Source organism: Pelophylax lessonae, assembly GCF_965119305.1.
Source record: "Pelophylax lessonae genome assembly, chromosome: 1".
Classification (NCBI taxonomy): Eukaryota; Metazoa; Chordata; class Amphibia; order Anura; family Ranidae; genus Pelophylax; species Pelophylax lessonae.
Window position 1 is genome coordinate 577,440,251 of NC_138768.1, and position 15,156 is coordinate 577,455,406.

General features: G+C 45.8%; 1 protein-coding gene across 7 annotated transcripts in view; it reads left to right on the plus strand.

Moving 5' to 3' along the window:
* RUFY3 (RUN and FYVE domain containing 3) overlaps window positions 1–15,156 on the plus strand; it is a 388,583-nt gene that overhangs the window by 313,761 nt on the left and 59,666 nt on the right. For all 7 annotated transcript variants that reach the window (XM_082258987.1, XM_082258991.1, XM_082258988.1 and 4 more), the window contains 2 exons: window positions 1,527–1,644; window positions 6,031–6,132. In XM_082258987.1, the coding sequence (XP_082115113.1) occupies window positions 1,527–1,644; window positions 6,031–6,132 (220 nt within the window). The remainder of the gene's footprint in view (window positions 1–1,526; window positions 1,645–6,030; window positions 6,133–15,156) is intronic.

The window sequence follows — 15,156 nt, forward strand, 5'->3', positions numbered from 1 at the left end:
CCCCCCAAAAAAAAGTAAAAATCAAAATTTTTTAACATTTTGGGCCAATTTGTTTTTTTTACCATATGTTTGGTAAAAAAAAATCGCAAAAAGCGTATTTTGATTGGTTTGCGCAAAAGTTATTGCGTTTACTAACAAAGGGAACGATTTTTGTCATTTTTGTTGTTTTTTTTAACGCGTAATGGCGGCGATCTGCGATTTTTTTTTTTTTTTTTTGCAGGACTGCTACATTGCGGCGGACAGATCGGACCCTTGACTGACATTTTTGACACTTTTGGGGGTACCAGTGACATTACTGCAGTAATCAGTGCTATATATATGCACTGTTACTGTAAAATTACACTGGCAGTGAAGGGGTTAACTTTTTTTGAGAGGGAGGGGTTATGTGTGTCCCTAGAGGCGTTATTCTAACTGTGATTGGCTGTGGCTTGAGGTGTAGGAACAGTGATCAACTGTCCTACATAGTAGAACCGTAGATCACCATTCCTACACAGGGGAGAATGACAGGCGGCTTGTTTACATCAGCCGCCTGCCTTTCTCCCTCTCCACCCGACGATCGCGAGTAACCGGCGGACATCGGGTCCGCCGGTCTCACGCGCGGGGGGGGGGTCCGTGACCACACGGGAGCGGGAGCGTGCCTCCGGCGGCGCGCGCTCGCTCCCTAGACCCTCACAAGCTAGCGACGTAGCCCTACGTTACTCTGCCTGTGAGTCGGCAAGTGGTTAAAAGAGGATCTTCACACTAGAAATAAAAAATTGAAAGTCAGCCCCTATAAATACTGTCTTCAGTTCCCCAGTATGTTTACTGTGAGAAGCTGGGTGTGACTCCTTGTGGCTTCACACCCGACTTCCAATAGCGCATGCATAAGTCGGTCTGCGCTTTGTGTATGGTCCTGCAGCCTCCTGGGATCTGGGGCCAAACTTCTGCTGGGATCCCTTAGGCAATGGAGCAGACGTGGAAGCAGGTGCCTATCAAAACTAGGTAGACACCCCCCCCCCCCCCAAAAAAAAATTATAATGTGCCAAGTGTGGTAGAGAAAGGGTGGGGGGGATTGATGTAAACTTCCCCTCTAGGATGAAGTTCCTCTTTAAAGAAGTAGTAAAGTCTCTATAAACTGAAAATAAATGTGCTCTCCTGCAGGTTTAAGCCATAATGTACTACAACGCATACTAGTACATTATGAGAGACTTACCTACAAACAAAACCCTCCGGGCACTTGACTGTTACGGCTTGCCCTGGTCCTCAGTGCTTCCATGTTAACCCGAGTCACATCGCATCGGCATACAAAGTGGGTCGTAAATGCGGTCTGAGCTTCGCATGCATGGCTCAGGTTTAATTACCCACTGACATGGGGGGGCATTTATGACATGCGAGACCTCTAGTGTCCCTTCTGTTATGAAAACACTACCTGTCAGCTGGTTTTTAAAGCAGAGAGTTTAATACCACTTTAAGTGTTTGTATCACAAGGAAATGTCCTGCAGCATTTTATAAAAGGATGCTTTTTGTGTTTTACTCTTATTTGCTAGGTAAAAAGTCATTTCTTGGGCAGAATAAGTCTTTCTGGGGCCCTCTCGAACTAGTAGAGAAACTTGTACCTGAAGCAGCAGAAATCACAGCTAGTGTGAAGGATCTTCCCGGTCTCAAGTGAGTTGCATTTTTCTATTTTATTATTATAGTGTGATCCTTTGTAGTTGCATGTGTACATCTTCAAAAGGTTTGGAATGTATTTATGTTGTTTAGATAATAAGCGAGAATATATGTAGCACCCTCCTAGGTAGGTGCTAGGAAAACCATAAGGGAGGCCCTGTCTCTGCTTATCAGGGGGGCCTGATTGTTCAGCTAGGCTGTCGTGTGTTTCCGGGGGTGACTGTTGTGTCTTGGGAGTCTCCCCACTGTGTCCAATGAGGGCTCTTGTTGGACAGTGGAGGAAACCTAGCCCATAGCACTCCAGGGCTTGTATCTACCCCAGCATCTTTGGCGAGTCCCAGGAGAAGAGTGACGGCTCTCTCCTCCTGTCAGCGGTAGTGAAGGTGTCCTGGGCAGTCGGCCTAGAGGATGAAGGTTAAGCTGGGCTGCAGAGAGGGATCCAGAGTGCTGTGGACCGAGTGGAGCTGCTGGGCAGAAGCTTCGGGGAAAACCAGTGTCGTGAGTACTTGAAACCGCCCAGGGGTCTGCCTAGGAGAGGGGACCACTCCAGAAGGTCAGAGGGATCCAGGAGCCAGCTAACCAGTAGAGAAGGCTTAGAAAGGAGGTGCCTATGTCTAAGCCCTGAAGATAAGCAAGTAAGAGAGAGGGCGCGGATGTGAGCCCTGAAGCGTGCAGCAGTGTATACTAGTAGCTACCTCAGCAAAGGGTGCTTAAGGGAGCTTAAAGAGGACTTCTTTAGTGAGCGAGCAGTCCCAAGTCAAGTCAGCGTTAACAGGCATTCTGCCAGCGTTAACTGGCATTGACCGGCATCCAGCCAGCGTCAAGTCAGTGCCAATCAGCATTTTTCCAGTGTCACCGCTAAGTTGTATATACTTGAGCCAAAGGAGTATCCCACTCATCCCTTATCCTATCCAAGTTACAAAATAAATACAAAAACCCACAGATACGGGACTGGTCATTGTCTCAGTGCTCACACTTGGAAAAACATGCACAAAGGTACTTTTGGTGCACCCGGTGGCCCAGGGGGACCCATATCCAGCAAAACGGCTGGGAATCCTGCTACATATAATATCAGGAAGTGAAGAGCTATCAAATAGGGGCCTCAATCTCATAGTTCTAAGTCTAGTAAAGTTCATACAACAGACACATTATACACTGCTCAAAAAAATTTAAGGAACACTTTGAAAACACATCAGATCTCAATGCGGAAAAATATCATGCTTGATATCTATACTGATATGGACTGGGTAATGTGTTAGGAATGAAAGGAGGCCACATTGTTTGATGGAAATTAAAATGATCAATCTACAGAGGGATACTGTCCTGGGGTTTTTCCTCTCAGATCTGGGAGAGGGTATTACTGAGCTCCTGAACAGACTGAGGCCCAACCTGGCGGTCTGATGGATCACAACATCATATCCCAGAGGTGTTCTATTGGATTTAGGTCAGACGAGCATGCGGTTCATTCAATGGTATCAATTCCTTCATCTTTTAGGAACTGGCTGCATACTCTCGCCACATGAGGCCAGGCATTGTCGTGCCCCAGGAGGAACCCAGGACCCACTGCACCAGTGTAGGGTCTGACAATGGGTTATTCCGATACCTAATGGCAGTCAAGGTGCCATTGTTCAGCCTGTAGAGGTCTGTGCCTCTCTCATTGGATATGCCTCCCTAGACCATCACTGGTCCACCACCAAACCAGTCATGTTGAACGATGTTACAGGCAGCATAATGTTCTCCACAGCTTCTCCAGACCATTTCACATCTGTCACATGTGTTCAGGGTGAACCTGCCAATCCTGGTTTTCAATGGCAAATGCCAATCGAGCTCCACAGTGCCAGGCAGTGAGCACAGAGCCCACTAGAGGATGTTGGGCCCTCAGGCAACCCTCATAAAGTCTGTTTCTGATTGGTCAGAGATGTTCATACTAGTGGCCTCCTGGAGGTAATTTTTTAGGGCTCTGGCAGTGCTCATCCTGTTGTTTCTTGCACAAAGGAGCAGATACCGGTCCTGCTGATGGGTTAAGGACCTTCTATGGCCCTGTCCAGCTCTCCCATAGTAGTTGCCTGTCTACTGGAATCTCCTTCATGCTCTTGAGACTGTGGTGGGAGACACCGCAAACCTTCTGGCAATGGCATGTATTGATGTGCCACCCGGGAGGAGTTGGACTGCCTGTGCAACCTCTATAGCGGGGGTTCTTAACTCTGGGCCTCGGGACCCACTAACAGGCCAGGTTTTCAAGATAACTGAAATACATCACAGGTGATATATTTTGCTGCTCCGTGATTGCAGTATTCTAGTCTGCATCTCCCCAAGGTGATTCTTAAAATCTGGCCTGTTAGTGGGTCCTGAGGATCGGAGTTGAGAACCACTGCTCTATAGGGTCCAGGTATAGACTCACGCTACCAGTCTTGACACTGACCCTAGCCAAATGCAAAACTAGTGAAAAACAGTCAGAAAAGATGAGTAGGGGAAAAAAATGTCAGTGGTCTTCACCATTAAAACCATTCCTGTTTTTGAGATGGTCTGGTTGTTGCCCATCTAGTGCACCTGTTGTTAATTTCATTAATACCAAAGCAGCTGAAACTGATCAACAACCCCCCCGCCCCTCCTCCGCTACTTAACTGACCATATCAAAATTCCAGGAGTTTACTTGACTTGATGCTATACTCTGACTAAAAAGTGTTCCTTTAATTTTTTTTGAGCAGTGTAGAAGAAGAACAGTTACTGCATTTTTTTTACACAGTTACATTGATCCAGCTTGGACCAATGTAACTATGCTTATACCATACCTGAGATCCCTATAGAAGCTAGAAATCATTGTAGTAGACACTTCTACTCCAGTCATCTCCACTAGCTTCTTGGTCCTGTGTCTAGCGGTTGCCCTGAACAAGGCTTACTCTGGTCCAGGATGTCACTGCCCCACCTCTCCACCTCGTCCAATCAATCTGTAGCAATGTAATTCATTAATGTGTATGTGAAGCCAGCTAAGCACACCATGACTATGGAGATTTATGACCTGCCTAGCAAATATTTAGAATGGTTTTGAGCAGGGTTTTTTTTCCTCAGAGAATAGGTGCAGGAACTCCCCCTTACTGAGTCAAATCTTGTCTCTGCCCCCTACCCATCTCCGAGCATCGTTTCTTGATTCCACCCACCTCTCAATACCACCCCATTTAGAGAACACAGAGCCAAGTATAATTTTGTGGTGCTAAGTGGTCTGTATGGAATGTGTTATTTATAACAAGAAAAGCAGTAAAATAGATCCCCCATGCAGCCAGCAGCAATAGAACCCCAGCAACAATAAATCTCCACCAGCAACAATGGACGCCTGTAAAAAAATTCAACCCAACAACAATAGACCTTAAGCAGCAACAACCGATCTTCCAGCAACAATTGACCCCCCCCCCCCCCCAGGAACATAAGCCCCCCCAGCAAACCAGTAACAATAGACCACCATGTAAAAATAGTTCTCCTACAGCAGGGGTGTCCAAACTTTTTTCAAAGAGGGCCAGATTTGATAAAGTGAACATCCGTGAGGGCCGACCATTTTGCCTGACATTTTTTGGACCATTAAAATTAAATGCAAATTAACTATTTTATGCAAAGTTTATTGCAAATGGCATACTTTTCCATTTCGTCACATGGATGACAAATCTAAACAGGTGTTATGCCAGTTATCATGGAGAGAGCGCTGGTCCTGTCATAGTAGCACCAAATTTATTTGTGTTTTTAGTGCTCCCTAATCAGGCTAAGTCTGAGGCCATATTGAGCAAGGGATATAAAGCTGGTGGGGATGGGTGGTGGATGTTAACAGTGTATTCACAAGTAACATGGGCGTTGAAAGATCCAGAGATCCCAGTGGTCCTGAGCAGTGCTCTGGGATTCACAGGGGCCATAACAATAGACTTTCCCAAATGACCTGTGGGGCCATATTAAAGCAGCCTAGGAGCCGCAATTGGCCCGCGGGCTGGACTTTGGACATGCCTGTCCTACAGCAACAATAGATCCCCCAGCAGCCAGCATCAATAGACCCTCCAGCACATCCCAGCACTCCTTTGTCATTTTATATAGTACAATCAGTACTGAAGGTGCCTGAACTGCAATATTCCCCCCCCCACCCCCCCCCCGCATTTGCTGCTGAAAAAAAAGCACTGGTTTTGAGTAGTTTAACATTAGGAATACAGATGATTGCTGTATTGTAAACCAATGTGTTTTTACAGGGGAACAACAGTGATAGGATCTTTATTAAGTGCATCGTACTTGGGAAGCATTGAATTTTCGTTTCGGAACTGTCTGACAGCTATTAATTTTATTGGTATACTCATATCATTTAATATTGTTAAAGACCATTATTTTAAATGTATTTATTTTTTTCTCTAGGACACCTGCAGGTAGAGGTCGAGCCTGGTTACGCTTGGCACTTATGCAGAAGAAGCTCTCAGAATACATGAAAGCCATTATCAACAGGAAAGATCTCCTAAGGTAACTCGGCTTGGGTTTAAGCAACAAACAAAATGTATCTGTTATGGGAATGAAGGATGCTTTTAGAATTTTCCAGTAAACATGAATGTCTGAGCTAGAGATGGGAAGGCCCGGAAAAAAAAAAAAATAAATAAAATTGGGGGAAATTTTTTTTTTTCTTTTTTTCAAAGTCAGTTTTTTTTAAGAAAAATTGGAAAAGAATAAGAAGTGTGTAATAAGTTATTTTACAAGGATAAATATATCTATATCTATAGCATGGTATTCAAACTATATAACATGAAGGTCTTTAATGTCTAAAAAACTTAAGATTTCTTAGACTTTATATAAAGTCCTAAATCATTGCAAGTTCTCTCAGCTGAGGACAGGCAAATCCTTAAATACAATTCAAGTAACACTGTACTTCTCAATGCAGTTCTCAAACAAGAGAAATATGCATTTCTCCAACTAGGGGACACTGCAGGGGAAAGGCTTCAGTTTAGTTTGCTTGTGTGATCTATCTTGTACCTCCTATGGTTGGGTGATTGTTGGGATACAGTAGATGATAGTTTCTAAACTTAATTGACATGTAAAAGGGTAAATTTGTCTGACAAATTAGTTTGTTTTTTTTAACCTTTAAAAGATTCCTATTAATGTTCTCCACCATCACAGCATAATGTTTCCCTATAGTCAGCTCAGTAAATGGCTTTTTCTTTTCCTCCTCTAAGCAAAATGGTGTGACCAACATCTAGAGTTTGGAAATATTTTTACAGGGCAATTTCCTGCTGAGAACAAAGCTGCAATTAGAAAATATTGTAAGAAGACATATTCTTTTCCAAATGCTACAAGGATGACAAAACACCCTAAAGCCTTAAAGACATTAACCCTGTCCCCCTGACCCTTGAAGGGCTGGGAGGCGGGCATGCGGGTCATGTGAACACTGTGATTGGCTGTCCCAGATTAGAAAGCTCCTAATCGCTAGTATGCATCGGGGGCTTTCTGGAACCTGCCAGCTACCGTGCTGGGAGCGCAGATAAAAAAAGATAGGATAAAAAAATTCTTCTGTGTGCAGCAGCCCTTCTCAGACCCCTAATACTAACCTGGGCCCATCTTTATCCAGTGATGTTGCAGCAGTGTCTCAGCTGCCCTGGATTCCCCTCATTTGCTAAGACAACAGTGTGACATGATTGGCTCAAAGTCCATCATCCAATCAGGAGAAAGGGGGTTCCCTTCATTTATAGATAAAATGACACCTGAAAATCAGGAGAACGTTAATCAAGCTCTTGCAAGAGCAATATATGCTTCTGTATCAGCATTGTCAATAGCAGAAAATGCATATTTGCAGGAATCTTTTACATTGTTACAAGGGAAAGGGGGGGTGGTTACCTGTTCTCATGTATAGTTGAAATGTTTTTAACATATACAGTCCTTGTTATTCTATTTGTAATAAAAAATAAATTTTTAAAAAGCAAGTTTAGTTTATTAAGCTGTAGTTTTATTTCAAGCAGAATACGTTATATTGCATTTAACCTTCCCAGTGTAATAAAATGAGTTTCAATTTGTAAAACTACTCCACATTTGAAGTTTTTCCAAAATTTTAATTCCTACCAGAAAAAAAAAGCGTTTTTTTTTTTTCCCACGGCGTCATAATTTCTGGATATTTATTTCTCAAATGCCCCTTTCACACTTTTTGCTCAGTGGGGATTGATCCGCCGATCCCCGCTGAGCAGACGGATGACAGGTCCGTCTCTGCTTACTTTGTTGAGATGGAGCTGTCAGAGCCCCGCTCTCCTCTATGGGAGATCGGATGAAAACGGACTACCTGTCCTTTTTCATCCGATCTTATCCGATCCTCCAGACCGGTGGAAAATAGAGTTTCCATCCGTCTGGATTTCACAGATCGGATAGCAGCAGGTGTCAGTGGAGATGTCTCCGCTGACATCCGCTGCTCCATAGAGGTACATGGAGCATTCGATTAGGTCCGCCTGAAAAACTGACAGGCGGACCGGATCGGAAAGCCGTGTGAAAAGGGGCCTAAGTCTGGGCAAAGCAGTGATGATTGTTGAGAAAGGGATCCTCCTAGGTGGTTTGTTTAGGAGCATTAACAGCATTAACCCTGTTGTCTATTATTTTATTTTCAGGCCGGGTTCACACTGGTGCGATGTGGGAAATCCTGCGACTCCTGTGCGGGTTCCCGCATCGCACATGAATCGCAGCCGGTTCACACTGACATCTGCGGGTGTCAATGTAAAAAAGTTAATGACACCCCTAGCGCCATTCGTAGATCGCAATGCAGATGGTTAAATAGTACAGGAATCGGTTTGCATGGGTGTGAACACCATAAAAAGGGTCCTGTACCATTTTGGTCTGAATGTGATGCAAATTCAGCCATAAGTCATACAAACAGTATGGCAGAATTTGCATCGGACAGACATCGCATGTAATCTGCACAGTAATGTGGTGCAAATCACATGCGATGTCTGTGTTCGCACCAGTGTAAACCCATCCTATTTGAGAACTGAGATTTGGGTGGATTGGATGATTTTTAAGATGATGTAAATTGAAAGCAGTATTAAACCCAAAACCAAACATGTATTCTATTGCAGCTTAACAATCATTAAATGTGGCGGCTGCATCAGTTTTTTTCTTTTTTAGATTTTTTTCCCCCCTCACCCGGTGGTCTGTCCAGTAACACTCCTCTTGCATTAGTGCCCCCACTCTGAATGAATGAGCACAGGAGGCACCTTTGGACAGCAGTATTGTCAGTCTGGGAGGAAGGGGAATGTTACATGTACTAGCAGATTTTGTAAATATACAATTTGAAGCCGAACTCCAGCTAATACTTTATAACCAGTTACAGCAAGCATTTTTATTTCCTTTTGGGATAAAGCTTTTACATAAATAAAAGCTGATCGTTGTAAGCACCCATGCTAGTGTAAAAATGGTTTTCCTCAACTCTGTAGCTGATGCATTATGCTGGAGATTTTGTTCTTTTTGAAAAACGGATTTACTGGCTGGATTACCAGATGAAATAGAAGAAAGAAAGCCTACAAAGAGAACAAATGCAGCCATCACATCTGAAAAATGTGTAAGCTGCTATATAATAAATGTTTGCTTTTGGGTTTAATACCACTTTAACCACTTAAGCCCCGGAAGATTTTACCCCCATTCCGACCAGGGTTTTTTTTTTTAACGGACAATTGCGCGGTCGTGCGACACTGTACCTAAACGAATTTGATGTCCTTTTTTCCCCCACAAACAGAGATTTCTTTTGGTGGTATTTGATCACCTGTGCAATTTTTACTTTTTGCGCTATAAACAAAAAAAGAGCGTAAATTTTGCAAAAATAACAATATTTTTCAAATTTTTTTATATGAAATTCCCCCCAAAAAAATGTAAAAATCAAAATTTTTTAACATTTTAGGCCAATTTGCTACATATGTTTGGTAAAAAAAATCGCAAAAAGCGTATTTTGATTGGTTTGCACAAAAGTTATTGCGTTTACTAACTAAGGGAAAGATTTCTGTCATTTTTGGTGTTTTTTTTTTTTAACGCGTAATGGCGGCGATCTGCGATTTTTTTTTTTTTCGGGACTGCGACATTGCGGCAGACAGATCGGACCCTTGACTGACATTTTTGACACTTTTGGGGTTACCGGTGACATTACGACAGTAATCAGTGCTATATATATGCACTGTTACTGCAAAATGACACTGGCAGGGAAGGTGTTAACTTTATTGGGGAAGGAGGGGTTAAGTGTGTCCCTAGGGGCGTCCTTCTAATTGTGATTGGACATGGCTACTGGTGTAGGAACAGTGATCAACGGTCCTACATAGTAGAACCGTATGATCACTATTCTTACACAGGGGAGAATGACAGGCGGCTTGTTTACATTAGCTGTCTGCCTTTCTCCCTTCACGGCGGACAATCGCGAGTGACCGGCGGACATCGGGTCCGCCGGTCACACGCACGGACTTCCCCGCGAACGAGCCGGGGCGGGCGCGTGCTCGCCCTCTATTGGCTCACATGCGAGTGACGTACCCATACGTCACTTTGCCTGGCCGGGGCTGACCGCCGCAGTATATGTACTTGCGGCGGTCGGCAACCGGTTAACCCCCTGTGCTATAGCTGACAGCTGCAGCGTGGCTGACTAGTTAATATAACGGACGGCGTGCTCTGTGATCTGTAGGACACTGCTGATCACAGATTGAGGTAAGGGGCCAATCAGGGGCTCTGTACTACATGATCAGCTGTGTCCAAGCACAGATATGTCCCTTATGCTGCTTTGTACTCCTTTGGCCAAAATCAAAATCCTTTCCCTCAAATGCCCCCCCACCCCCACTGCCATAATCTTCTGGCACGGAGGGGGTTATTAGATCTAATGGGCTGTCATAGGTACTCATAAATAGTGCCTGACTTTGCCCACCTTTCTGCCCAACTGCTCCATTCATTTAAGTCATTACTACAGCTTCAATGAATGAAACAGGATGTATGAATGGAGGAGGAGCTGATAATTCATAAGTCCGCCCCTTCTATTCATAAATCCTTTCACTAGAAGACTGAGGGGTAGGTGCCAGCATCTGTGGAGGGAAATTTTGGCAAATGGAGGACACAGCAGCACAAGGGACACATCTCAAAGGTAAGTGAGATCCCCTGTCCTGATTTATTTTTATTTTTTTGGATAAGGCAAACTTAGGCTTTAATACACACATATGAACATTGATTGAAGCAGTCAGTTAAGACTAATGCTAATCACTACTTTGTCACCAAATACCAACAGCTTGATGTACAACAATCTAAGTAGTGTTTTGCAAGTGGACTTTTACAATTTAAAAGCTTAGAAAATAAAATAAACACCAACTTTCTCTGAACTGGCACTGTGCATTGGCATTACTGCTCACATTTTTTTTAATAAAGCTTTCTTTTATTCCATTGTTTGAAAAAAATAAATAAAATAATGCTGGAAAAATTTCACTGAGTCATGGAAGCAGGTGCACAAAGCTGTACAGAGCTGAATCTAAAATGGCCAGACAAAGCAGTAAATGTCCACTTATTGACCACTAATTATGTGGAGTGTTTCCTGAACAAGTAATGGAAGTACATGCGACTAATGTGACAGCTGTGTTCTGCATTCACTCTTAGGGTTCTGTAAGGTACAAGCTTCCTTTAAATCATTATGTGATCCTCTCCCTGCACACCGTCCAGTGTAGCCACACGTTTCATCACTGATTGTTTCTGCAGCATTTCTGTAATTTTAGCATTAACTGCTGATTGGCTTTAATCTTTAAAATCCTTTGTAAAGAAAAGTTAATGTTCCCCATAGTAGTCATTTAAATGCCTTTTCTCTGTCGCTCATTGACAGACGCAGTCCTCTTGATTAATATCAAATTGGGTTATACTGCCCTCTACAGGAGTAGGACTAGGCAGAAGGAAAAATGTTCTGGCCACACCTTAGGGGCAGTCCCAGAGGGTATATCCTCTCTCTCTCTGCTACAGGATGTTAGTTTTTTTCTGTCTAGTTAGGAGTAAGGACCCAAGTTCCTTGCTGGGATCTTTGGTCCTGGCAAGATTTTTTTAGAAAAAAATTTTTTTAGGCAGCTTTTTTCTCCAGTTGTTCCTGTGAGATCTTCAAGCAATTATGCTGGAGCTGGGCGACGGGCTGGATGTTGAGATCCAGTGGTCACCCCAGTCAGCCTACGAGCGCGTGCAGGCCCTAGCTCCGCGCTGGGTCGGCCGCGACATAGTCCCACTGGACGGGGACTGACCCTGCGAGTTAAACGTCTCGCCGGGACGCCAACGACCAGTTGGAAACTGAGTCGCGGCGTCCGTATTGGTCGACAGCCCCCCCACCTCGGTAGAGAGGGGTTCTGTCAGGAGGGGGTGCCCGCCGGTTCCGGTATGGTAAGTAGTATGTTCCCCCTCTCCCCTGTCAGGTTTTGGGAATAGACACGGGCCCCCCTATGGATGGTCGGACCCTTTTGATCCTGGGTCCCTCCTCTATCCTATAGCATGTGTCACAGATCTCCCTCTTGAGTGTGATTTGGTGAATACGAACCAGGAGGCTTGGTTTGGGAGCTGACTATCGGAAGGCACTGTAAAGATGACTGAAGTCAGTGGCTGGCATTACTGTTAGGATGGCCATGTAAGAGGGTGATATGATCCTACCTTATACATAAGGTTGCAGTTGCCTGGACTACCGCCATCCGCCGCCACCATCCTCCCGCAGGCCGCACACCTCCCGCAGGCCGCACAGGCCGATGCCTGCCTTCCGCAGGCCGCACGATGTAGCCATCTTTCCACAGGGGCCGCCGCCATCCTCCCGCAGGTCGCGCGGGGCCGCCATCTTGGCGTGGCCTCGTGTCTCCGGCAGGGGGCCGGCCATTTTGGAGATGACCAGCTAACTCGAGGAGTAGCAGGGGAGGCGCCGGAAGGCGTGTAAAGGGGCGGAGCCGCCTCCTTTACCCGGGAAAACGATCCAAAAGACTTCCTGTCTGTAAGGGACAGCGCTGAGAGCAGTTTGGTAGAAGCTTCTGTGCATCAGGTGGTGAGCCCTTGGGGTCTCTCTCTCTGTGGGGTCCGAAGAAATTAACACTGAGGGGCGCTGTTGCGCTGGGGGATTAAAAAAAAAAAAACTTTTTTTCTTTGCAATTTTTTTTTTGTTTGCTGGCAAGTGTCTTGGATTAATCATGGACCCTGCCACACATGTATCCCCACCCGATCCCCTCGAGGTGGCCGCAGGACCCTCCAGTGCCCCTCTTATGATTGATGCATTATCAGCAGTTTTGGAGTCTTTGGTATCCCGGGTGGAGGTGGCCTGTCAGGGACGGGGGGCAAGAAAGCGACCCCCGCCTACCCCTATTTCATCTGACACTTCAGATACGGATTCTGAGCTTGTCACTGCAGCTGCAGGTCCCTCTTCTGGGGCTGCTGTTTCGGGTACGGTCTCCTCAGACAGTGAGGAGGACGTTTCTGCCTCCGCCATAGCGCAAGAAGAAGCGTTGGTGGAGCACTAGTTATGTCTGTCCGGGAAACCTTAAATCTTGAGGTTACACCGGCAGAGGTAGCTGACACTGAAATTCCTTTTGGTACTAGCAAGCCTACCAAAATGGTGAAGGTTTTTCCCTTGCCCAAATGTTTTGGTAATCTAATTAAAGAAGAATGGGGCCGTCCGAAACCAACCCCTGCTATTTCCAAACGCATTGCTAGGCGCTATCCGTTTGAGGAATCCCTCCTTAAAAAATGGACGGTACCACCAGTGGTGGACTCACCGATTTCCAGACTAAATAAAGCCACTGTTATCCCGTTGGAGGACGCTCCATCCTTTAGGGATCCGGTGGATCGAAAAGTGGAAGCGGAATCCCGCTCCATTTTTTCCCTGATAGGGTCAACCTTTAGGCCAGTGGTTGCCATTGGTTTAGTTTCACAAACATTGACAGAATGGACCAAATTGTTACGCCGTGACCTAAAGGGGAGAAGTATCCCCCCGGCAGTATCAGATTTGCTGGAGCAGATTATACAAAGGCTACAGTTCATCTGTGATGCCGCCCTGGATGCCACTCCCTTGTTAGGGCGTGCATCGGTTTCAGCAGTGGTCCTCAGACGCGTGTTGTGGTTAAAGTGCTGGTCGGCGGATCAAGGTTCCAAAAAAGCTTTAGCTAATCTCCCTTTTCAAGGGGATCGCCTGTTTGGGGCCACCTTGGATGAGATTATAAAGGATCTCACTGGGGGCAAGAGCACTTTTTTGCCACAGACTGCTAAGGGTAAAGGACCTCGTAACAGGCGAGGACCTTCCTTTTCCGCTCATTAAAAGTTTGTTCGTTCCGCTGGGGCGGGCGATAAGGGGAAGCCCTCCAAAGCCCCTTCAGGGGGTTTCAAAGGGCGCTGGTCGGGTAAACAAAAGTCCGGCTCAGCCAAACCTGAAGATAGACCAATACAGCCTGAAGGTGCGCCCCCACCCATCTCTGGGGTGGGGGGACGTCTTCACCAGTTTCCGGATCCATGGCTTTCCAGAATCCCGGACAAAGTGGTTCGCGGGGTCATACGGTCGGGATACAAGATCGAGTTTCGATCACTTCTACTGGTGCGATTCTTCCCTTCCAACATTCGACTATCCCCGGATCGCTTAAGAGCTTTGCAGGGGGCAGTAATGGACTTGATGCAACAAGGAGTGGTAGTTCCCGTTCCTTGAGCAGAACATTTTCAGGGGTTCTATTCGAACCTATTCACAATACCCAGAAAGGAGGGCAAGGTGCGTCCAATTCTGGAATTAAGAGCACTCATTTTGTCCGGGTACAAGAATTCAAGATGGAGTCCATCTGAACAGGGGTGGCCTCCCTGCATCAGGGGGATTTCCTGGCGTGCAGAGACAGCTTCACAGGACATCAGCGTTTTCTTCACTTTTCCCAAAGATGATTCCTAGTTCCCACCAGGAGATTGAACTATCTGGGCCTAACTTTGGAGACATCCTTGGCAAGGGTGTGTCTCCTTACGGAGAAGCTCCGGAAGATTCAGTGAACGATTCGGATGTTGCTGTCGGTCAACTGGCCTTCCCTTCGGACTTGCATGAGGATCCTGGGACTGATGGTAGCTTTCTTAGAGGCAGTACCGTATGCCCAGTCTCATACCCGAATTCTCCAAAAGGAGATTCTTTTCAAATGGAATCAGAATCCCGATTCTCTGGACAATCGGAGCCGGTTGAGCGAGCGGACCAGGGAGTCTCTGGTCTGGTGGCTTCGGTCTCCGATGCTCAGCCAGGGGAAGTCATTTCTTCCGATAGAATCCAGGTTACCGATAAATGTATTGGAACTGAGAGCGATCAGACTTTGTCTGATTTACTGGACCGAGCAGCTCCAGGGCAGCCCGGTTCGGATCCAGCCGGACAATGCCACGGCCGTGGCTTATGTCAATCACCAAGGGGGCACCTAGAGTGTCCTGGCGGCCATTTAAGTGGCCAGCATTCTTCGTTGGGCGGAACGGTTTGTTCCGGCTCTCTCCGCGGTATTCACTCCGGGGGGTGGAAAATCAAAAAATTTACAAAATTTTATAAAG